Source organism: Rhipicephalus microplus, unplaced genomic scaffold (assembly GCF_043290135.1).
Source record: "Rhipicephalus microplus isolate Deutch F79 unplaced genomic scaffold, USDA_Rmic scaffold_22, whole genome shotgun sequence".
Classification (NCBI taxonomy): domain Eukaryota; kingdom Metazoa; phylum Arthropoda; class Arachnida; order Ixodida; family Ixodidae; genus Rhipicephalus; species Rhipicephalus microplus.
Genome location: NW_027464595.1, coordinates 2,472,028 through 2,496,531, shown reverse-complemented (window position 1 = coordinate 2,496,531; position 24,504 = coordinate 2,472,028). Strand labels below are relative to the sequence as shown.

The window sequence follows — 24,504 nt, the reverse complement described above, 5'->3', positions numbered from 1 at the left end:
TTCCATTTATTACGTTCTCTTACTTCTCTGCACCACGACTCTCAGATTGCCCGTCTTTCTCTCACTCGTCAAGGCCGATGGCTATAAGCCCAAGCCAGTATCCCTCACATTCCCGTTTCCGTTCCCACCTTGCCTTCTGCCGCTAGCACCGCTGCTTCTAACCTTCGCATCCTTCCCCTCCCATCTATTATGTCTACCGTTATTCACGCCGGTCGGCGTCTTGCGGCAGCACAGCATCATTCTCCTCCTCTCTCTACACAGGGAGTTGCCTACACGGATGCCTCATACATGGCTCCTCGGAGCTCGTGTGGCTACGTTATCTACCATCCACACCTTTCGGCACCTGACACGCACACCAGCGGTCATACTTACACCCGCCAAATGTACTTTCGCTCGAGGTCCTTTCCATGGTCCACGCCATGCAGTCCTTTTCCTCCCTTCCTTCTCGCCCCGAGTACACGATTTACTCCGACTCTCACGCCCCCATCCGTCACGTACAGAACAACACGTTGCCCCCTGCTCTTCAACAGGAGGTCGAGCGAGCGGCGTCTGCTCTTCAACCCTCCACTGTCTTCCTCCGCTGGGTTCCTGGGCATTCAGGTATTAACGGCAATGAGCTAGCTCATCAGCTTGTCCGCGATATATTGCACCGGGCACCGTTCATTCCCTGGCCCACACCTTCGGAAGACAGTGAGAGCTCCGCGAATAACGATGGGCAGATCTCCTTGCGTCACACTATCAAGGAGGTATATCTCCAGCTCCGGCTCGACAAGTGTCTTTACCCTCCCCCTCATCCATCACTCACTGCGCTCGAGGCTCGAACTCTACGGCACATCCAAATTAACTGCCTGATAACCCTCTCTCGCCTTTTCCTTTATAAATATAGGTCTAACCCCTGCTGTCCTAATTGGTCCTCCCCATACGCTGACCTGTTATACTGCCTGTTTTACTGCCCAACTGCTCAGCAATCCAGCTATTACCCTCCCCCATCCCTTTCCATCACCTCCTGGCTCGACTGGATTGGCGCCGAAGGGGAAAAAGAACAGCGTCGACTGATCGCACAGGCGGTCGAAATGCCTAGGCCAGTAAATTTGGCTGAATAAAAGTCTATTACTACTACTACTACTTCATTGTATTCACGGCACTGCGGCTCAACGCTCGCTGAACCTTTCTAAAACAAAAGAGGTTACAGCCAGCGAGTATAACGTAGCAAGCCTTTTAAGTGTGAATACACTTTATAAGCGACCCCAAACCATCCACCGCCGTCGGTGGCGTCCGCAGTCTTCTCTCTATCTTTAAAAGAAAGAGGACTTGGCGGGCCGCAGCGCGACGCTCTGCCGAATAAGCCACGGACACGACGCTGATATCGGTGTCAGTAACGCGCCTTATATCTTTAACGCCGCTGCGCGCGTCCCCCTCCCCCTTCGCTCGCTCCTCCGCTCTCCTCGCTCGCTGCAGCTGCGTGCGCACCCCTCTCTCTCGCGCGCCCGCCTTCTCTCTCAGTTTCCCGTCGAGAGTGGGTCGTGCGATGGATGTCCCGGAGGCAACGCTACCATCAACAACGAATGCAGTACAACCGAATGCTAGCACTGCACCCGTCGTTGGAGGTGACGGTACCGCGGTGGTTTCGCCGACGTTGGAAGACAAGGCGGCGCTGCGAAGGGCTCGTGAGACCGAACGTAAGCGGGCGAAGCGTGCAGCGGATGCCGAACTGCGCACTCGCGAGGCCGAGGAGAAGCGGGCGAAGCGTGCAGAGGATGCCGAACTTCGCGCTCACGAGGCTAATAATAGTGCGAATTAATAAATACCCCTCATAGCATCACCCCGTGCATTCGCACTTAACCATGTTCACCCTCGGGGAAATGCCTGGGAGTTTTCTTGTCAGATATTGCTCAATGTACATGCCAATGGCTGCTAATGGGGATCGCAGCGAGTGCGCTAACTAAAAGCTGAATGCTCTTGTCTCTCGTTCCCCATTAGCAGCCATTGGCATGTACATTGAGCATGGTTTTTTATTGTTGAACAATGCAGAGAAGAAATCTCTCACAGGCACCAACATGGAGGTCAAAATGTTATACTTGTTACATAGTAAAACGGCTATGAGGGACGAACGGGTGCCGCTATAAGAAGCTTCGCCCCTAAAATCACGTGTTGCAACATTTCTGTCATTCTTCTTCCTTCAGTGGCGATAACCACAATTAACGTTACACGAACATTACGGTCTATATGAAAAGTAGTTCTGAAACCTGGCGCGGCTTAGTGGTAGAATGTTTGATTGCCATGTACAAATCTTACACCTGTTCTGGAAAGTTGTGGCTTTTTTTATATTGACTTACAGGCACCATCGACAAGATTGCCATTTAGGTTGCTGCAACAGTTTTTCAAAAAATAAACCGGCATATTCTACGTACCTTGTTAATCGACGTTATGCTAAGCATGTGTAGGGAAAGTTACCATGTCGCAATCTTTATATTGCGACACATCATGAAATGACGCTAAATATATGTACAAATCTTGCACGCACAGAAACAGGTTGCAGATGTTTGTATAATCAGTTTTTCGCACTTGCGCGATGATTTCAACGAGGAACATGAGTATTAGTAACACCAAAAGCGATAAGCTGATATGAAGCACTGGTGCTCGCGAGGATGGTACCCCTGAACGCTCTTACATAAATTAACTTCAGTGCATGGCATCTAACTGCAATTGACGTTAACCCGTCGTGACAACTGTATCGCAGGTGCACCTATGTAATCGGGATATAATTGGATAGCCAGCACGATAACCACAATTAACGTTACACGAACATTACGGTCTATATGAAAAGTTGTTCTGAAACCTGGCGCGGCTTAGTGGTAGATAGTTTGATTGCCAAGTACAAATCTTGGGTTTAATTCCTGCTGCGACATTGACATTTATTCTTTGTGTTAATCAGATCAGCTTTGCCTATATCAAGTTTTTCTTAACGCTCACGTGTTAAAACTGTTCCTATGTGTTCTCGTAGTTGCTGCATGATTCCAAGTGTCGATCAGCTGTGGCATATACCCGCTCGCAGGTTCGTGCCACACTGAAGTGGGAGGTTTTTGACACCATTCGTGATGGGATTATGAAAGTATTCATGTCTTGACTATCGCGTCATATTCATAAAATTTTCTTATTTTCCTACACTAATTTTGGTTCATGCGATCGCGCAAGCACCTAGACGTAAGCGGCTAGATAGACAAAGAGATAGATAGATAGATAGATAGATAGATAGGTAAATAGATAGATAGATAGATAGATACGTTGATACACGCCAAAAGTGCTTGCAGTACGCAAAGAAATGCTTCGCATCAAAAATGTCTGTTGGTGCTACAGTACATGTAACAGCACTATTTTTTTTTCATGTGGCCATTCTCATGGGCGTCGAGGTCAGGTTATTCTTCGATGACCATACATGCTTACACTGAAACTCTCGGCTGTTACAAAATTTGAGAAGGTCCACAGAAAATGCGGATGTAGAAGGGCGATCTGTGTGACAATATTTCTGCGAATAAGTGCGCCAGTTTCTTGAAGTAGTGAAGGTAGAAGAGGATGTACCAGAGTGGACTGTGAACATCGAACCATGCATTGGTACGAATGCCAAAGTATTGACCAATAGTCTGTTCAGACCGAATGGTTCTTCATCGTATTTTGTGGTACTTTTGTATTTTGTCGAGTATGTGAAATCTGCACAGTTTTCATATGCAAGGCAAAAAAGAAAAAAAAAAACATCTTGTCTCATTTGAAGTGGCACTACATACATATCATTCGCACGGCATGTCATCGTCCATCCTTTTAAAAATTCGAAGCTCACAGGCATAAAAAGCTCAAAAGAACGCGCGAAACATGAGCAGCTGTACCATGAAGAGACGCACATTACTAAAGATGCGGCGGGGAACGCTGGTTCTGCGAACGCGTGACCAACGCGCAATTATACGGCGTACCGAAACCATTTGCCACTTGACGATGCCGCCACCCTGCGGACGTGGTGGCACTGGAAATTATTCATTACTCAGCCCTCCTCCTTTTACGGGTTGTATTGCTTACGAGTGGTGATTATACTCACCTTGTGAGGCAAACGATGAAGCTTGGACATATAATCCATACCTGTTTCACCTGTTTCTTTATGTTTAATTGCGCCACCTTTGGCAAACATTTGAAGTGACGTAAAGCAACTTGATTTTTCAGTTGATAGAGCTACCACCAAAAAACGCCTGTGAGATTTATGATTCATTGAAAATACATTGTTTGAAGCACTGAGTGGTCAGGTTAGTGCAAAAAAATATATACTAGACGCAATATGCATCTACAAATGTGCAATACTCGTTGGTAGTTAGCGTGTAAAATGAAAAAAGCGAGTCTCTACGGAACTGGCCAGCAGAAAAATTAGCTATAATCAATGCTGTTTCTTAGGTTCTGGCATAAAAATAAAGAATTTTTTTCTTCATAAAATCAGAGTAACGATCTTGCTGCTTCACTATATAGAATTTTAGAGGATCAGCTAGTAGAATTTTGTCGCTTAGTTGGTAATGCATGACCGAGTACAGCCATATACTGCCCCAATGGCACAATTATAATTAATCAAGTTTTCATCGGAGCACTAAGCGATTTTACATAAAAAATAATTCTAATGTAGTCTACATAGCCACTCAATATAATGGTTGTGCTATGTAAAGAAAAAAAGATATTCTTACACAAACCTTCATTGTTTTGCCCATATTCATTGGAACGTAAATAAGTTACTAATTACTTTACGTCCAATATCTTTTCATAGAAACCTTGAAGAGCACTCAGTCTAAACGCATAGTAAATTTCGCTTTGTTAAGTTGAATAGTTTCGCCGTACTCTGTACAATGGAGGCTTGTACAGCAAAAATGCTTTTGCGGCTCACACTATTTTCATTGCTACAGGGTATCGCTTTCAACCAGGCATTAAAATCAGATGTCTTTGAAAAAAGAGGATAATAAGCTTTCTGCAGAATCCCAATTCAGTTTTCTTTGTGAAGCGCAGCACGCCCAGTGCATCCGCAAACATTGCGTAACATGTGGAGTGGTTGCGTCCGGAGTGGGACCACCACCTTAAGGCAGCAGTGATTTGTGGGGCCTACCCTCTGTGGCCTGCACTGCGCCGCCTATCACTTATGTGCCAAATAACATAAGTAAATCACTTTGCATGCTAACTGCTGGTCCCGAAAAAATAAATACGCCGAAACTTAGCCCAACAAACAGGTATTTGTCATAGAAAATCTTGCGGTGTATGAGAAATGTCATTCTCGTAAGCTGTCAGTATGATATATATGTTGGGTGAGCTTTGTTGCTTCCCACTGGTCTGTTAAGAAAAAAAGACGGAGGCAAAATCAAGAACAAAGACAGTTAACGACATGCCAACGGTGGCTGCGAAAAGACGCCCGAAGTGACGCTAGGCCCGTAGATCCGTGAGAACTGCGAACTCTTGGTTTCAGCACGAGTTCCTGTGTCTGGAGTTTGGACATCCGTGTTGTGACTGTTTGTGCTTTACCACAAAACTATTTTTTTAGTTACATATTTCTTCAGTTACATATTTTCCTTCAGTTACATATTTTCAGTTACATATTCCGCCATCTTTTTAACGGGCGGCCTTTTTCTTGCCTGGCAACCCATCTGCAGTATTATCGGCTGCATTTTTATCGTTCCACGCTAGTTTTTAGCAGGTGAATTTCAACTGAAGTGACGCAGGTTCTGTAAAAAAGAAGTCTTAGAGACATTCTGACAAGGTTCAAGTCGTTAAGAGCCAATTGTTTTATTATACAGTTCCGCGAACGAGTCCAGTCCACCAACTTTCTGCTCGAAGAATGCGCAGTATTTTGAGCAACCGCACTTCGCGAGCACAACGGTTATCTTTCTTGAGCTGTAGTAGTCTGCTTTTTCAACAATATTTTTTTACGCCACGCCGTCGCATCGGCTAACGCTCTTGCACGAAGCCGTGTGTTGGAGTGTAGTGGTTCGGCTTCATTTCGCTGCTCTGACAGTTCTTGTCAACTGCACACTAGCTGTTGTTCAGATTGTTTCTCAGCTGTGGAGAAGTCAACATATTTTACTCGCTGGTTTGGTTTTACAGGTGCCCTGCCGCAGTGGTCTAGTGGCTAAGGTACTCGGCTGCTGACCCGCAGGTCACGGTATCTAATCCCGGCGGTGGCGGCTGCATTTCCGATGGAGGCAGAAATGTTGTAGGCCCGTGTGCTCAGATGTGGGTGCACGTTAAAGAACCCCAGGTGGTCGAAATTTCCGGAGCCTTCCACTACGGCGTCTCTCATAATCATATGGGGGTTTTGGGACGTTAAACCCCACAAATCAATCAATCAATTGGTTTCATAGGTGTCCACTTCAATACCACTCTTACATCGAACGAAGGTGACGTAGCTGCGCGTCCCATTTTCAAATGCGAGGCATTTTTTAGCGAAATTTGGCGGTTTTGAGCGTATCTATCTATCTATCTATCTATCTATCTATCTATCTATCTATCTATCTATCTATCTATCTATCTATCTATCTATCTATCTATCTATCTATCTATCTATCTATCTATCTATCTATCTATCTATCTATCTATCTATCTATCTATCTATCTATCTGTCTGTCTGTCTATCTATCTATCTATCTATCTATCTGTCTATCTATATATCTATCTATCTATCTATCTATCTATTCGCTTACGACGTTCAGCTCTCCTGGCCGTTTCGATAATGGTATCGTTACCAAACTTATCATGACATAACAAAACTCGATGAAAATAATATTTGACTAGTCATAACATAAAACTCATGACATGATTGTCATCAATGTCATGATTTACATTTCATGATCTTGCTGTTCTTGTGTTGAGTTCGTTCCCTTGGCATGTCGCAAAACTGGTATGGTATGACAAGATTGCATGGCGAACACAAGCGGCAAACCCTAACATGAAAATCATGACATGTGTGTCATGTAACAACATGACTACATGCCACGCTAACGACGTGCTCGTGGCCGTTTCGCTAGCGTCACATATACCAAATTTGATATTACGGTACCTGAATGGAGGACGAAGATATGTGACTGGTGCAAACATGATAATCATTAGATGCGTTTCCTTTAACAACATGACCACATGCCACGCTCATGATGTGCTGGCGGCCATTTCGCTAGCTTCATTTATATTAAGTTTGGTATTACGGGACGTGAATAGATGACGAAGGTAAGATACTGATGCAAACATGATAAACTTGAGAGGCGTGTCATGTAACAACATGACTACATGCTACGCTCATAATTGGGCTGATGGTCATTTCGCTAGCTTCACATTTACCAAACTCGGTATTATGTGACGCGTACAGACGAAATAGGTAAATGACACATCCAAACACGACAATCGCGACATGCGTGTCGTGTAACGACATTACTACATGCCACACTTCTGACGCGGTCACGGCCGTTTCGCTAGCTTCACATATTCCATATTCGGTATTATGCGACGGCAATGGATGATGAATATGTGTGACCGGTGCAAACATAGTAATCAAGAGATGCATGCAATGTGAGATTATGATTACATGCCACTGCCAAGGCTCCAACAGATTTCGACGTGACGCGGTGGGCGAGGTGGCCGGCGTTCATTTCGGCTCGTCACGCCGACGTTGCCACGCCAGGCGCCGGTCCTGCCATATACTCGCAGGCGCATGCCGCGCTGCGTGGCTTTGAAGCATGCGCGTTTCATTGCGCCCGGCGTCCCTTCGTCACGAAAAGAGGGAGACGCAGTGTTGTCTGGGTAACGCATCAGCGCAAAATTCAGCATATCGCATTTCGTGCTGGCTGCCGTCGGGCAGCGCCGAGGGACGATGGTCGCGCCTGGCGTCAGACTATAGAGTACTCGTGTTTTGCCAACGTAGCATTGCTGTGCCCAGTGTGCGCGCGCGTCTACGCTATTGGAGTATATCGGGCCGCGCCGAGGGACGATGGTCGCGCCTGGCGTCAGACTATAGAGTACTCGTGTTTTGCCAACGTAGCATTGCTGTGCCCAGTGTGCGCGCGCGTCTACGCTATTGGAGTATATCGGGCCGCGCCGAGGGACGATGGTCGCGCCTGGCGTCAGACTATAGAGTACTCGTGTTTTGCCAACGTAGCATTGCTGTGCCCAGTGTGCGCGCGCGTCTACGCTATTGGAGCATATCGGGCCGCGCCGAGGGACGATGGTCGCGCCTGGCGTCAGACTATAGAGTACTCGTGTTTTGCCAACGTAGCATTGCTGTGCCCAGTGTGCGCGCGCGTCTACGCTATTGGAGTATATCGGGCCGCGCCGAGGGACGATGGTCGCGCCTGGCGTCAGACTATAGAGTACTCGTGTTTTGCCAACGTAGCATTGCTGTGCCCAGTGTGCGCGCGCGTCTACGCTATTGGAGTATACTGGGCCATTCATAATGCGCTCGCGGCCGTTTTCCAGTTTTACATACACCAAGTTTGGTTTTACGCGACATCAATGGATGGCGAAATATATACCTGGTGCAAACATGACAATCCTGACACGCGTGTCATGTAAGAACATGACAACATACACGCTCATAGCATGCTTGCGGCCGTTTCGCTGGCTCCACATATACTAAATCAGGTATCACGCGACGTGAATGACGAAAATAAACGACACATTCAAACGTGATAATCATGACACGGAAATCTTGTATGGAAACATTCACCTCCACGTCGTAACGTTGTGCTGATTTTAAAGTGACATCAACATTTCTCATTCGTTGTTCACTTATCATCGATTCCTATTTTACGTGGGATCTGCCAATTTTTTATATTCTTTTTTTAAATCGTGATATTTAAAACTCTCGGTGCCACGGTACTTTGACCGACGATAGAAAGAAATCTCAAATTGTGTTGTTTACAGGGGAAATATTGTCATCATTCGAATAGCTGTATAGGCTGCGTACTTTCCGTTCATAGCGGATGTAGAGCATCGGTGTCGAAGTCGTCGCGGTTCGTTCGCCTGACAGCAAGTGCTCTGAACATACCCGAGTACCCGCGGAAGATAACAAGTTTTTCCTGTTTAAGTTTGGAAGCCACAGAACCCACTGCTCTCGCCAACAGAAAAAAAATAGCAGCATATCCACGGAGTGAATGATGGAGAGTAGGGCGAAGCATCCGTCCGTCCATTCGTTCTTGCTTCTGTTCGTCCATGCGTGTGTCTGTGTGGCCGCCTATGCGTCCATTCGCCCGTCCGTGCGTGCGTCTGTTCGTGCATCCGCACGTCTATCTGTACGTCCGTCCATGCGTCCATCCGTCCGTGCAGCCACCCGTGCGTCCGTCAACGTGCCTGTCTTGGTATCCGTTCGTCCATATATTCAACACTCCAAGTACCACCGTCACGCATCTTTTCATCATATATTCCACATATAGAAGCAGCGTCATCCAGCGGACATGCCAAGGACTAAAGGAGAGTTGGCACACGCACACTTTCTTAGTGCTTGCGCTTCGTGCCTTCTTCCCACCTTTAACCACTTTGAGTTTATGGTATATGCTTGTTCACTGGATTCATGACACTGCAGCCCAACGCCCGCTAAACCTTTCTAAAGCCAAGAAGATTACCCCCGGCGAGTATAACGTAGCAACCGTTTTAGATGCGGAGCATCTAATACTCGAGGCTTGTAGTGCGGCGCCGTCCGCAAGCTTCCTCCTCCTTCTTCCACCATCTGTGCATCCCTTCCTCCTCTACACACCGCGCGCGCTTCACTCCTCCACCATCTGTGCACCCTTCCTCCTCTACACACCGCGTGCGCTTCTCCTCTTCACGAACATTCGCTAGCTGTATAATGTAGCGCGCATGCGCCGTCGCGCTTCGAGAACATCGGCAGCTGACGCGCGTGCATGCGCCGTTGCGCTTCTCTCCCTTCTCGAACATTCGACAGCTGACAGTGCATGCGCCGTCGCGCTGTATATATACTCAAGGTCGGTGCTCGCTCGCTCAGTTGCCGCTCGTCGGTTGGTTTGTACGGCGCGTCGACGTCCGAGGTCGCAATGATCGACGTCCCTTCGACCAGCGCCGGCCAAAGTGTTGGCGGAACCGCAACCAAGTCGTCGTCCGAAGACAAGGCAGCGCGGAGAAGTGCTCGCGACGCCGAACGTAAACGTCGGCGTCGAGCGGAAGATGCTCAACTTAGAGAACGTGAAGCCGCTGAGAGACGTCAGCGTCGAGCAGCAGCACCGGATTCGGCCGCTTTGAAACGTAAGCGTCGACAAGAGGACCCGGACTTTCGAAAACGGGAAGCCGAGTGCAAGCGTCGGCGACGACTACTTCATTGACCTCCGACTACAGCCCGGCGTTCAACAACGCGCCAACGGCGAGCACTGCGTTGCTGCCGTCTGTGGCGTCGACGTCATGACGATGTACCTCGCGCCAAACCTCTCTCGTGCCGCCGTACAAAAGTACGTCGACGAGGCCATGCAAGATTACAGAAAACAACAACCGCAACATCGACCGTTCATGCTAGTTGGCGACTTCAACGTCGACGCCATCAAGGACGATTGGATAGTCGAATACATGGCGTCGCGACACTCGCTGAAACGCGCAACGCACGACGACTGCAAACACAACCAGCCGACCACCATTCGCGGAACCTGCATCGACCACGTCTTTGCAAATTTCGACCTACGACCGCTGCAACCCGATCCACTCACTCTTCACTTTACCGACCAAAAAGCCATCGTGCTCAAAGTTCGTCGCAATAAATAAACACTGCCCTTTCGCATACGTGTCGTACGTGTTCACTCATTTAACACCCCTCCTACAACCACGTTAACCAATTTAGCCAGCGACCCAAGTAAGTTGCAATTTAACACCCCATTTCACAACCACGTTAACCAATTTAGCCATCGACCCAAGTAAGTCGCACTTTAACACCCCGTTAACCAATTATATGCTCCGCATCCTCCTCAGTGTTCCCCCGAGGGAAGCTGCGGGCAATTTTTTTTTGTCAGATAGTGTTTTATGTACACGCCAATGGCTACTAATGGGGAATGAGAGACAGGAGAATTCGGCTTTTAGTTAACACGCACATTGCGTGTTTTGTATTGTTCAACAACGCACAGGAGAAATCTCCCACCGGCACCACCTTGCAGTTCAAAGCGTAAGACATGACACGTACTACGACGAGGGACGAACGGGTGCCCCTTTAAGAAGCTTCGCCCCTAAAATGTCACATGTGCTCCTTCGGTGCGCAACTGTTGCTGTCTTTGCTTTGAGCAGCACCTTAACTAAAGGGAAAAAAGGGAGTCCGGTTTTCTGGCTATCTTCACAACAGAGGGAAAGAATGGGCTTCGTCCGTTCGCTTGTCTTTCATGTCACGAACGTCTATGACGCATACGGTTGCATGAACAAGCTAGCTAGCGCTGAAAGCGTGAACTGGCACTCGCAAAACTGAGGAGCAGTGCACTGCAGGGGATAATAAAGTAGTTAGGTGCAGCGTGCTGGAGGCTTCGTTGCCAGTGTTTCGCATTTGAGGCTTGCTCTATTGTTCTATTTCTGGTTTATGTAAAGCTGCCCCATATGTCAAACAGAGTATGCAGAGTGTGGCCAAACTTGGCTAAACTCTTTCAGATGATGCGCAGCAGTACGCTATTGAAGCAGATAGTGAGAGTTCATGCGTCCGCATTTCTGGCTGAGCAATTCTGATATTTGATGCTTACCTTAATTGTGGCTTGAGCGAATCCGCGCTCCTACCAAGATTGGTCGTCAAGGGGAACGTGATGGTATTTTTGGCAAATCCGAAAGCACAAGCCCCCGGTTATTTCTATATTACGCGGGCATACGAACGCATAATGCATTCAGAGAGAGTGACCCGCAAGAGAGTAACCAGGGTAAATTGAGGTTGCGTTGGACGTTCCGGGACGCGATCGTGCGTAGCGGCGTTTCTCAGTTCAGCGTCACCTACGCCTTTACGTATTCGGTCAAGCATGCTTTACTAGCGCAACCTAACCAGGTCAAAGAGCGAGCAGCGTCTCCGAAGATACCGTTCATGAACGTTCACTGTTCTGATGCGCATGCATCACATTTTTTCATCGCCGTATATATTTTTGCTGATAACCATCACCTAGCTGTTTGCAGAACTTTTTCTTTCGTAATGTGGAATCAAGTGGTGTGTGTCTTTTTTTAAAATTTATTTGAAATGAAGCGGTGCTTATTGCCAGGCCTTGGACAGTGGCCAATTGAGCTTCTTGCGCTGAATTGACACGTCTGTTTCCGCTGATCGATTGAAGCAGGCACAGTGTTGGCTTAACTTGGACGTATACTGTGTAATTCAAGAAATTAGGAAACAATCAGGAAAATGTGATATTTGCTTTCTGTCATCACAACTCACTTTTCTTTAGCACTAGGCATATTAAGACCATTAAACGCATCTTTTGGGGCAGCCATCGAGATGCTAAATTTATTAGCTTTTTGAATATGGGAGTTGGACCTTTATTTGAAATAGAGAGGTTGAAGTTTTGCTTGCGCAGAACAAATTGCAGCCTAAAGATATACACCAGAACACAGCGAGTTCCGAGCGTGCTGACATGTTCAAAAGCACGTCGCGCCATCTGTTTCAAGCGTGGCGAAGCAACACCCATGCACTGCCACGCGAGCAGACGCTGCGCAAACCAAACGCGAAACTGCACAACCCGAGTTCGGCTGCAAGAATGTTTCGCGTTTCGCCTGCAAGAATGTTTCGCTCTCCTGGAATTTTCTGCTGAGCTTGTGTGAAACGTCAAGGAGACCTTCCTCGGCAGCCCGAAATGTCTACAGCACGTGCATGGCAGACTTCGTAAGCAACTTCATCAAGTGCTTACTATTGCGATTGAAAAAAAAACACGATTAGCGGAAAGCGTTGCTTTCGACTCAGTTGCACTGCAGCGTGCCTTGGCTGTGGGAAGGAAGAATTTGTGTTGTAAGTCGGCGTCAACCGTTTAGTTTTTTTTGTCATGCCGCGCACGCCTTGTTGCTTGTGGTTATTTTATCGGCTGTGTGTGTACTGGTTCAGCGGGTTGTCTTGGCTCATTGTCACCATTTATTCTGCGATATAAAATTTCTATGCGTATTTATTTAGCGAATTAGCATGTTTTTAAGATGAATAACTCAAGGAATAAACTTTGCAAGTGAGCGCTTGTCCTGTAGAAGTTTTTTTTTCGTTTATGTGCTGGTCATTTTGGCACGGGACTAAATATTTCTGTATATATTCACTTTTTTATCGCTCTACATTTTCCTTCCTAAATTTTCGCGGCCATTTATTTCTGAATTGTCGACATTGACATCACGTACAATCGCAATGACATTACTTTTTCTGAACGCGATGTAGCGCCACCATGGATCGAATAGTATTCGTATCTCAGACTGCCATTTGAATCTAGTGACATGAACATCTCCGGTCTTATTAGTCTGCTCGCACTCCTTATTCTTCCATATTTTCGTATGCTCCGTAGAACTTCCTTAAGGAAGTTTCCGTATACTCCATAAAGCGTTTCATATTTTCACACCTTTCCACATTTTCCTTAAGTAATATTTCGTATATACCACATGCCTTCTGTATCTTTCCATATCTTCCTAAGAAATTTTCCGTATGTTCCATATTATTTCCGCATCCTTCCATATTTTCCTTAAAAAAATTTGCGTATACGCCATACAAGTTCCGTATGTTTCCATAAAAATCCGTACACTTTCCGTATAGCTCCTAAGGAAATCGTATGGAGTCCAAGTGTTTTCAGTAAGATTTCAAACGGAATTTTTCAGTAGGGTAGTGCTAGAATCTCGCTCCAACTTGCACTCATCCACTGTGTTGATCATTTGCCACTCATTCCGGGCACTCAGAACACACGCGTTGCAAAACTGCCAACCAGAACAAGATTTTAAAATGCTACGGTGACGCCGACAGAAAGCACAGATTCGCCTAGGGAGTGAAGGCTTGCCGCAGTTCGACTGAGTTGAAAGCTATGCTTTTCACGCCATTCACGTCGCTTTGCATTGCTATAGTACGCCATTACAGAAGTATAACTGCGCGGTGCTTGCATCCACGCGTGAGTCGTAATATATCCAATTACTGGCATGCAGCCTCCGAAAGAGTACGATAATGATTCGGTGCTGCATACTATACAGTCATACTGCACGCAAAATGCTGTGAAGCGGAACAGCTGGCGTTGCGCTTGAGTAAACGCATTATTTATATTCACTCGTACACCTTTACTGGCGTCTCTCATAATCAAATGGTGGTTTTGGGACGTTAAACCCCACAAATCAACACCTTTACTGGACTCATAGTTTTTCCTTCCTGCCGATTGACATCATATGCACTGGTGGCGGAGCTCGGCGTTTTTCGTTGCGGATGGAAGTTTGTGCAATCGCAAAACACCGCACCAGCACAATTCCCGCGATGCGCTGTGAATTTCAAAGGCAGTGCTTATCAATCTATTCCTCTTGCGCTGGTTGTTGTCGCATCAGATGACAGCGCAGTGGTATCCAGATGAATTGTTATAAGCGGGGGCAGCGTGAACAGGCGCTTCTCCGCATTTTAAACTCCCAGGGCCACTGCAATCCATGCTAGCGAGGTGCGCCTTGGCAGTTGCAAACAAATTATGGCGTCTATGCGAGTGAGGGTATACCGCCAAAGGCGCCTGGTTGCGAGATCGGCGTGCTCTCGTCTATGTCGACAAATCTTCCTGTTGTATTTATGGTGCCCATTAAAATTCAACAAAATTCAATGGCACAAACGAAATTGATTTCCATGCTAATTGGCATACCCGAAAACATAGATACGACTAGAATGACTTCACTGTTGACGAAAACGATTACAAATGTGCATTTATTCCTCGTTTGTTAACATATGTGCGTCACGCATCCTATAATTGCTAGCGCAGTGCGCACACTCACGCAAAAAAGTCGATGGATGTTTGATATAACGAAGATAACTCTTTTTGAGCTTTGCAGCAGAATATGTCACTTGCGTTCTAACACGTTTTGGTTAGAGTTTTCCCAATGAACTCGGCCGAATTTAATTGCTTCGTAAATATTTCTTCAGGCTGCTTTTTTTCGAAATCTGAAAGCAGCAAAGGGTTTTTCGAGTGAATTAATTTAATTCTCCAACTTGATATAATCGCTTGACTCCACTATTTTATAAAATAACGTTACCTCGTAGCTGCAGTTCGAAATGATATTTTCAGCAATATTAGGATGCCTGGAGCCGCCGAAGTAGTAATTGTGTAGGAATAGAACAAATATCGCATTTGCCTGATTATTGAGGACTGTTGTATCTCGCTTGACACATTTTATATATACTTAATATTATGAATTTTCAAGTCCTATTTTGCCGCATGTACCTTTTGAGAAAGATTTTTTTCATTACAGCCATGCTCTTTACTCTTTGTACAGCAGTTATTACTGACGCAAAAGAACGTCTTTAATGGGGCCCTTCGTACACCATAACTGCATTTCCCGTAATAGACAAACGAGAAATTGGCTATGCAGTAAGCGCCGTGCACTTTGTAGACTCGTCAGTGGAAAGCCATAAGCTGAATTGTTATCGACCGTTTTCTTCGCCTCATACTGGCTTGCTTTGTGGGTGCCCCTGCGTTCCCCGTCTTCTACGAGAGCTTCTTTTTTTCTTCGTCTATCTATCACATAGGAAGTAATGAACAAAATTGCAGCGAACAGGTCGTTAGCGTGTCGTTATAAGATAAAGAAGAAAAAAAAATCTAAACGAAGGAAGCGATGAAGGGAATCTGATTTCGTACCGCAGCTCTAGAGGGAAGTCGACAGGGGGAAGAGAGGACACCCTAGGAAACGCTTGGAGGTTAAGCCTTCGATATGAACCCCGTCGTCTTTTATAACAAGTGCCGGGGATTAATCGATGCCCGCGGTGCTCACATCTACACCATCCCAGGAAGGTGCACTTCTCTCCCGCTGCTCGGTGAAGGGCGATATGGGCTTTTGAGCGCCAGGGGTCCGGGCTCTCACGAAAGGTTATGTATGTCAGCACGACACGAAAATGCTGCTTCAGGTTTGATATTTCAGATAATTGCAGATGTAAAAAGCAGTGAGAATGATACATTATACAGGAAGTCAAGCTAGTTGGTACTACATTTTAAAATAGCGCGAAAAGCACGTGGACACAGGAAGAAGACACTTGCTTTGTCTTCTTCCTGTGTGCTCGTGTTTTTTTTTTGCGCTGTTTTGCTATGATGAATTGCGTTGAAGCAAAAAAAGGAGGGGGGGAAGCATCGAACGTGCTAAGCATGCCGTTGTTTTCTGACCAAGTCATGAGGTTATCAGATAGGCAGGAACTGCTCAATTTTTGCACGTAGCTTTGGTGTAAAAAACAAGGTGTCTATATTCCCTGAGTGACGTTAACAATTTGCACAAGGAAGAAACGAAAGCTTACGTCAGGGTTTAAAATGAAACAGCCATTTCATCCAACAGGTAGAAGTGTCCTTACACAGCTGTTTCTTTCCTAATATTAGACAATGTTTATTCAATAGGTTAAGAAGACATCGAGATAAACTAACATTTGTTTCAAGATATGTACTTTGTTCATAAAAGTGTCGTAGCCCCCCGTGATATGAATATTCCGAGATGTGTGGCGGAAAACAACTCGTGTGCGTATAACAGATAATCTTTCCGCATTGATGTGACAGGCAGATAGGTAATGTGGCGTGAATAAAAAATGCACAAAAAGTTGACACACAACTGCTCATGCCGGCACACTAGCATTTGCAACCAGTTCTGCAGGGATTCGCAAAGTTCGTTTAGATGAAAAAAAGGAGTAATTTCGTGCCGGGGCGCTGTTTAAGAATGGCTAAATAATATTTATACGTGCAGCTCCGAACGATTCGTGGTTTTTTTGAGAGAGTGGAAAGATGTGTTTGTCCACCGCTGTCCGTATTGTATTCTCTGCGCTGGGAATCTAAATGGGCATGCAGGGCTTAAAACCTTGTTTATTAAGGAGAGATGTATGTATTTAAAACGAAGTCTGCACACCTCTTTTTTTTTTAATGCTAAGCAGCTAGAATACGCTCACTCATTCAGCATCACTGAGAAAAGTAGGTGTTACAAGAAAAAATAGATCTTCCTCTTCAAAGACGTCGCGAGTGTAGTTTTCAACATATCGAGTATTAAATTATGTCTCTATATACGCATCTACACATGTCTCTTTTACCGGGTCGTGCTGCTCCTGCCAACACACAAGAAAAGAAAACCGAAAAAGAAAGAAACAGTAAAACCGACCGACGTTATCACCAAAAACCATCTTAGTTTTTTGCTTAAAGACGCTCTTGGTGAGTCAACGCTTCTACTTGCGACGTCCGTCCTTTTGAGCAGAGAATGTTTAGCACATGCAGATCCTCTGCTGCTTCAATCTTTTCGAGGGTGTACTTGCAATCAACAAAAAGAACAGCGAAGTGCAGCGGTAATGTGCGGAGTCTGTCCTCTGCTGATAGCGAATGAATCATGCTATTCAAAAAGAACTAGCGCGCTCAAAGAATACGGCATGCATCGTCTGCAGGGATCATAATATTAAAAAAAACATAGAAGGTGCTGCTCTTGATGAAGCTTGCTCTTTAAGTACGTGCGTTAGAAAACAAAAGTGTTACTAATATATATATATATATATATATATATATATATATATATATATATATATATATATATATATATATATATATATATATATATATATATATATATATATATATATATATATATATATATATATATATATATATATATATATATATATATATATATATATATATATATATATATATATATATATATATATGAATGAAAATGAAAAAGGGGCGACAAAAATCTGATGTAGGATTATTGGGGTGGTGTTTTTTTAGCAGCTGACTTACTAATCGCCGGTGCACTGAACTCTCATTTCCAGTTTTGTATTGCTGTATCTATCCAGCGTGTAGAGATACAGAACTACATGTCTTAATAAAATTTATTATTTGAGGCTCTATCTGCTGAAAGCATTGTGTAATCTATGAGGCAAGCGGTGCGGAAGGTTCCACGGATTTTTACAATATGTTGATATTTAACCTGCCTTAGTACCGCCGAGTAAACAGCCACCTGAGACATAGCATCCATCAAAGTGTGACTGAAGCTTTTGGGACATGGCTCGGGACCTTGGATCAGCAGCCGAACACTGTAACCACTGTACCTCTGGAGGAGACAGAAATAGCTTACAGTTCGCTTCAAAAATTACTACGTAAACTAATGAGACGACCTTTCTTTAGTGACAGGCTATGCAGAGGGTATACTGCATTAAAATTTTGTAGTTTTTTTGTACTGGCTAAAAAGTTAGGGCAGAGAAGCGTCGCGCGTTCTGGCCTGACCTGCTCTTCGTCTTTCTTGATGTTGATGATGATTTGTGGGGTTTAACGTCCCAAAACCACTATATGATTATGAGAGACGCCGTAGTGGAGGGCTCCGGAAATTTTGACCACCTAGGGTTCTTTAACGTGCACCCAAATCTGAGTACACGGGCCTACAACATTTCCGCCTCCATCGGAAATGCAGCCGCCACAGCCGGGATTTGATCCCGCGACCTGCGGGACAGCAGCCGAGTACCTTAGCCACTAGACCACCGTGGCGGTGCATTCGTCTTTCTTGCAAGTCTTTCTTTCAAGACGTAGAAAGTAGCGCTTGGTTAAAATACCTTGTCCGCCAGCTACCGCAGTGATCGCAAATGCTCTAAAGAAAACAGCTTGCCTTTCAAAAAATTATTTCAGTTTATAAGTATGATTTATCCTTAAATTCAAAGCATTTTTAACTTAAGTATACCTATGGTCTGATAATATATGTATTCGAAATAACCTTTAATATTGACCAGAACTGGAAAATTCATACTAGATATTGAGAAAGGGTTGTTTTTAATATTCTGAAAACCGAAAATGAGTATTGTGACGGAAGTGCTTACAAAAGCTAAGAAAGCGTCACTTTCTGCTCGTGCCGCTTATAACACTAATGAACAGCTAATGTTAATTTTCAGGGAGTAGCGTTATATTCTCTACGACATGCATTTGCATCGACGCCATACAACCACCTAAAGGATATTCACTCGTCACTTGATCAGACTTTACGCAGCAATTCCGCTTTGACAGAATAGAGAGCTTATTGCAGAGGCAGTTGCAGCATCACATTGATTTATTTGGTCTATGCCAGGTGGTTGGTCAAAGACTTTCACAGTGGTGGGTTACGCTGGAAACTCTTCATGTGCACGTCTTCTTGTATTCTCTCGCAGAGCCAACTACTACGTCAATGGGCGGCAGGTGCGTGGCTACCACGTGGTCAATGTCGCCCTGCACTGCGCATGCTCAGTGTTGGTGGCTGTCGTCGCACGCCGTGTGATGAGAATAGCTGCGCTCCATGCGTGCCTGGCCGCTATGCTGTTCGCTGCTCATCCAGTGCACACCGAGGCCGTGAGTACTCTTTTGTTTCTCAAGACTAGAACGCCTGCTCTGATTGGTTTTATATATCGATTACTCCAACTGCTTATTTCTATACTTCAACCAATGGTGTTGTGTTTTGGACAAGTTTTTTTTCTTTGTCTTATCTTCTACGTGTCTCGTTGTGGTGTGCAGCAGAAGCAAGAGTGCAGTTTCGCCAAGACCTTCTAAGACTGTTGCGGCCCGTCGATTTTTTATTTCTTTCCTTGTTTTGTTTTCTATTTCTGCATTGTATAAGTTCCAGCAATATGCCGCACTGAGCACTTTATGATTATTTTCGTCGTGTAGTGTGCTATATAGAACGTGCTTGTTTATTCATATCTGTCACCCTGGCGCAGGTATCGAGTATAGTGGGCCGCGCCGAGGTGCTGTGCTGCCTCTTCTTTTTGCTGTCTCTCCTCTGCTACCACCGGTAAGAATACGTATGAGTGGTCATTGGTCGTGCACTTACACGAATAATATTAATGCACGTGATTATTCTTCTACTCTGACGTCAGAAAATGCCACGATAATATTGTGTTGCACTCAACCACAGAGATGTCTCCAAAACCTGTCTGTTTTCCTGGTATCGATAGTGGTTTGATTTTAGAAAGTAAGAGCTCCATTTATATATCTAAGATTTTGTTCGGGCACAATTCATTTTATTTAGTTACACATAATTATTTTTCGCACCAAATGCATTTCCACTGATTGCACGCTTAAGTTTCCCACGCGGTAAGATTTGTGAAGTCTATTGATAATCTTGTACACAGAAGCTTGAAAACATTCGTGCTCATTTCATTGTCACATTACGTTATCTATATAGAAAATCTCCACAGTTGAACGCAAAGGTGATACAGAACACTTCAAAACTTCTTGTACAGCTAGCATAAGCCAAAATAAAATACATAAAAATCGAAAAAGATATAGTCGATCTTGAAAGTAGGTTCGTTGATTGTGTCTAGGGGAACATCCGTATTTCTCCCAAATTACGCAACAGAGTAATTCAGAAAATGTTTCTTGGAATGAAATACTGTGATCAACCTTGTAATCATCGTGAAGTTTTGTGCTCTCAGTTATTCGACTTTATATTCTCGATTGCAGAGATATGAGACATATTTTCTAACCGTGGTCGTCACTTAAAAGACTTACCTTGCAATGGCCATAAATGAAACGCTGTGTTGTAACTTTATCATAATTAAAACACATAGTTGAGATGCGATTCCCCAGAGTTCTTCAAATAGTGCTTTTAAATATGAGTTTCTAGCCTTTCTTTTGCTCCAGCGAAGAATCTGAACTCTTTCACTTCCAAGTTCTCGGCATAGAGTTTCAAAATCACTTTCAAATCGCCTTTTAATAGCCTCATGCAAGACATGAGTTGCTAAATACCTATCAGGTGTATTGCCGCAATAAAAATGACATTTCTATGTATGAGGCCCTTTTACTGACCGTGAAAGGTTGACTTACCTTTGGCAAACTTTGCGGGCGTCTATCTTGCAGCTGTACTAAGAAGGAAGGAGAGATGACGGATATATTTACTTACTCGGCCATGGAGAAAAATCACCGCGCATTTATTTTTCGAGATATTTTGTCCGGCAAAGTGCGCGATCTTTTACTTTACGGTCGTGCCTCACTGCCAGACTGATGGGCGGCTTTTTAGTAATAAATTGACAAAAGTAAAATTCTGTGTTGTCAATTTTACAATCGGCTTTCGTCACAAGCTTCTTCATGTAGACAAGCGGTCTTTCAATAAAACGTTTTTTTTTCTATGCGATTGTGGGACATTTTTTGACATTAGGTATTATTCTTTAAGCCCAAAAATGAGAGACCGAGGATGGCATAGATTGATTAACAGCATAAATGTTTCGGCATTACGGATACCCACAGTTGTCGCACTGTCTGATCTTGCTACGTCATAAAATACACATATGAATCATTTTTTAGAATATACGAAGATAAGGATAAATTCGGAATAAACTATTCGCGCTTTGGAAAAAAACAATCAGTTACTTCTGTAAAAGATGCAGCTACTTCATCAATGCGCGTATGATTCCGAAAGAATTTTTTTTTTCATATCCTGCCGAACAAGCTTTCATACTCATTGCTTTACATAATTTTTGGTTGATAGTCATTCCGCTTCACTTGCCCCGATGAGTTTTGTTGAAGCATAGCGTTGCGGTGCAGCAGACTTCCTTCGCAGTATAACGAGAAAACAAAGCACGCGGTCAAGTTGTCCAACCACTAGGTTCAATTTTATGTGTGTACCCCAGACGCCTGATGAGAACGTGGCACTTTATTGCAGCCAAATGTCGTCAATTCACGTGTCATTGTGAGTAGGAAGCTTAAGTTTTCTAACTGAACCAAACTGTGTTGAAATAGACGCAATGTGGTTTATTTGAAAACTCACGTCACAGACACGATTACTGTCAGCGGCGGCTTGACTATTTTAGTGTTTGGCAATAATAAAAATTATCATAGCCTAACGTTCCAGAACCACGATATAATAATGAGGGACTGATGGCCAGACTTAGCACGAGAAAATTAGGACAAAGAGAAAAACACGCGAGACAGCGCCTGTGCCGTGTGTTCTTCCCTGCGTCTTGTTTTCCTCGCGCTACGTGTCACCATGAATTTACACACTCGACCAGTACAGCACGTTACTACAAGATATGAGGAAGGCCGTACAGGGCTCTAGAATTACCGAACACCTGGAGTGATCTAACATCCACCTATATCTTAGCGCAGCGCATCAAACGTTTTTCACCACCATCGAAAATGGACCGCCATGGCAGGAATTGGAAACCACTAGAGCACCGTGGTGAGATAAGATGCAGATATGCGGTTTGCCACTAATGTCCCCGTGGGACGTATATGTGCGAGTGGGAGACTTTAACTTATTTCGTTTTTTTAATATTTTCCTATATTCTTTCTTTTTTCCACAGTATGTTATTTGCATACTTTATATTATTCCACTAATTCTACCATGTAGATCCTAATGCCAAAGATCCGTGCGGAAAGTGGACGACAGAGTTTCTTACCTTGCGTAATGAGATGAATAAGACCTATATCTCATAAAAGAGAAGAAATATTAAGCTGTGACCTTGTATCAAAAAACAATCTCGTGATTTACCTGAAGCAATGACCATGGTTACAGGCCTTGTATTTGCGAACTAAGTAAGATTGGAGAGTAAGTATGTTTAATAGCGTTTAGTTGGAGAACTATGAACTATGAACTGCGATAATCAAATAAAGTCTCTTGGCGTTACTGCATTTATTTGTGTTTCTTTCCTGCTTTCAGTCAACAAAGAAGTACGAAAAAGAAGAATACTGATAGTGCTCCAATTAAGTCTTACGTAAAAACGCTTTGAAATGTTCACCTTCAGTTGTTGCCTGATTTATGCGTTTTCGATAGCAGTGTGCTTCTCACCAGGCATTGCATCAGATGTGCGCCGAATGTTCGGGGCACAATTGCCCTGCTGCAGTGTTGCCGATTCGCACGTAATTTTCTTACGAAAAAGGTCACCCCCGCTCATATATACAAGCTGCCTACGCATGCCTTGTCTCAGCAGTCTTGTTAGGCATACCTGACTCTAGGAACGGACGCTGCAGTTTCGCGCTTAAGCACGGACCTTTAATGTCAAGTACAAATGACCAATAAGAATGTTCGGTGGGTAAAGCACGGGGATTGTTAGCAACTTTACATAGCGTAATAATTGGATCCTGATCGCCGCCTTAATTTCAATTTTGAATGAAAAGACTGCCCAATCAGTCAATTGTGAGTTATGAGTGTTTCGCAAGAACGTTGTTAGTTGGTTATTCACTTTTTTTTCGTGAAGACGTAGTGATAAAGACACAGGAATGCGTAGGATAAGTATTAACGCGCTCTTCTGTGCCGCTGAAGAGATTTTCGCTACATACTTCTGCACCGAAAATGTGTTAGCGCTCAGAATATCCCAAAATAGAAATAATGTGAGGGGTCTCGGGTTCTCATGAAACAAAGATGGCCATGAGCATGATCGGCACATTAGTGCAGATTTAGAGGCTGTGTGATATTAGGAGTAACTCAGTGCACTCAACATTAGCTGTCAACATATTTCAACTAAACATCTATTATTGCGTAATTTATCATTACTGAGTTTAGAGAACTTACGTCTAAATAGGCTCTAGAAGTTCAACAAAATGTTCTTCACTGGCACACTACAAGGCCACGTAAAAATTGTAAATACAGCTACCATAATTCTGCCTTCCAACCCCACCAAGATATTTAAACAGACTACATAAACGAGTGATCTTTTACAATTATTTTTGGATATAGTGCCTCTGTTGGTTTTGCAATCTGATGTAAATATGAGAGGTTTAGTTTTCGGTTATTTTTATGAACCTTGTTATGTGACTTTAGGTTTTATATTACTGAAACCGTTTCGGTGCGGCATGTTGGGTCAGTCAAACTACAGATACTGCATCTTACCCAGCCATCTTTTCCACAAATAGTGCGCTCCTGCTTTGTCACAAATGTACGGATATGGCGAGAGAATTACTGATTGCATATCTCATAAGCGAAGTAATTTTGTTGTCGCATGAGCATCTCGTTACAATTTGCACGCAGACTGCGTACTCTAAAAAAGAACGTTCTGAAATATTCGCGTTCTTATTTTCAACAGGTACGAGAGTCCAGAGTTTAAGACAACCCTGAGATACGCGTTCTAATTCGCTTTTTTCTCGGAACAGCTGCCAACGTTCTCAAGATGTACAAGGAGGTCATGAAAGGTCGAAGTGGCTCGCAGCTTGTGGCCTGCTCTCCGTGTGTGCGCTCCTCTCGAAAGAGCAAGGCATCACAGTACTGCCGCTGTGCATGGCTCTCCGAGTGTGCACATTAGTGTGTGATTCTATGCACGCGGAACAAGAGACACGGTGCCATAAAGCTCAGTACCGGAAGTGGTAAGCTCTATATCTTTTTACCGTCACTTGAAATAAAGGGTCCCCTAAAACAGTTTTTGAACATTCCTTTTTTTATCAGACC

At 44.3% G+C, this 24,504-nt stretch overlaps 2 protein-coding genes and 1 long non-coding RNA gene across 3 annotated transcripts in view; 2 read left to right on the top strand and 1 right to left on the bottom strand.

Moving 5' to 3' along the window:
* Window positions 1–19,974, top strand: part of LOC142786306 (protein O-mannosyl-transferase TMTC1-like) — a 43,370-nt gene extending 23,396 nt beyond the window's left edge. The window contains exons 2-3 of the mRNA XM_075883930.1: window positions 19,301–19,478; window positions 19,844–19,974. Coding sequence (XP_075740045.1) covers window positions 19,301–19,478; window positions 19,844–19,921 — 256 coding nt within the window. The 3' untranslated portion in view covers window positions 19,922–19,974. The remainder of the gene's footprint in view (window positions 1–19,300; window positions 19,479–19,843) is intronic.
* Window positions 1–24,504, bottom strand: part of LOC142786307 (uncharacterized) — a 58,976-nt gene that overhangs the window by 15,850 nt on the left and 18,622 nt on the right. The window lies entirely within an intron of this gene.
* Window positions 24,246–24,504, top strand: part of LOC142786305 (protein O-mannosyl-transferase TMTC1-like) — a 35,143-nt gene continuing 34,884 nt past the window's right edge. The window contains exon 1 of the mRNA XM_075883929.1: window positions 24,246–24,422. Coding sequence (XP_075740044.1) covers window positions 24,337–24,422 — 86 coding nt within the window. The 5' untranslated portion in view covers window positions 24,246–24,336. The remainder of the gene's footprint in view (window positions 24,423–24,504) is intronic.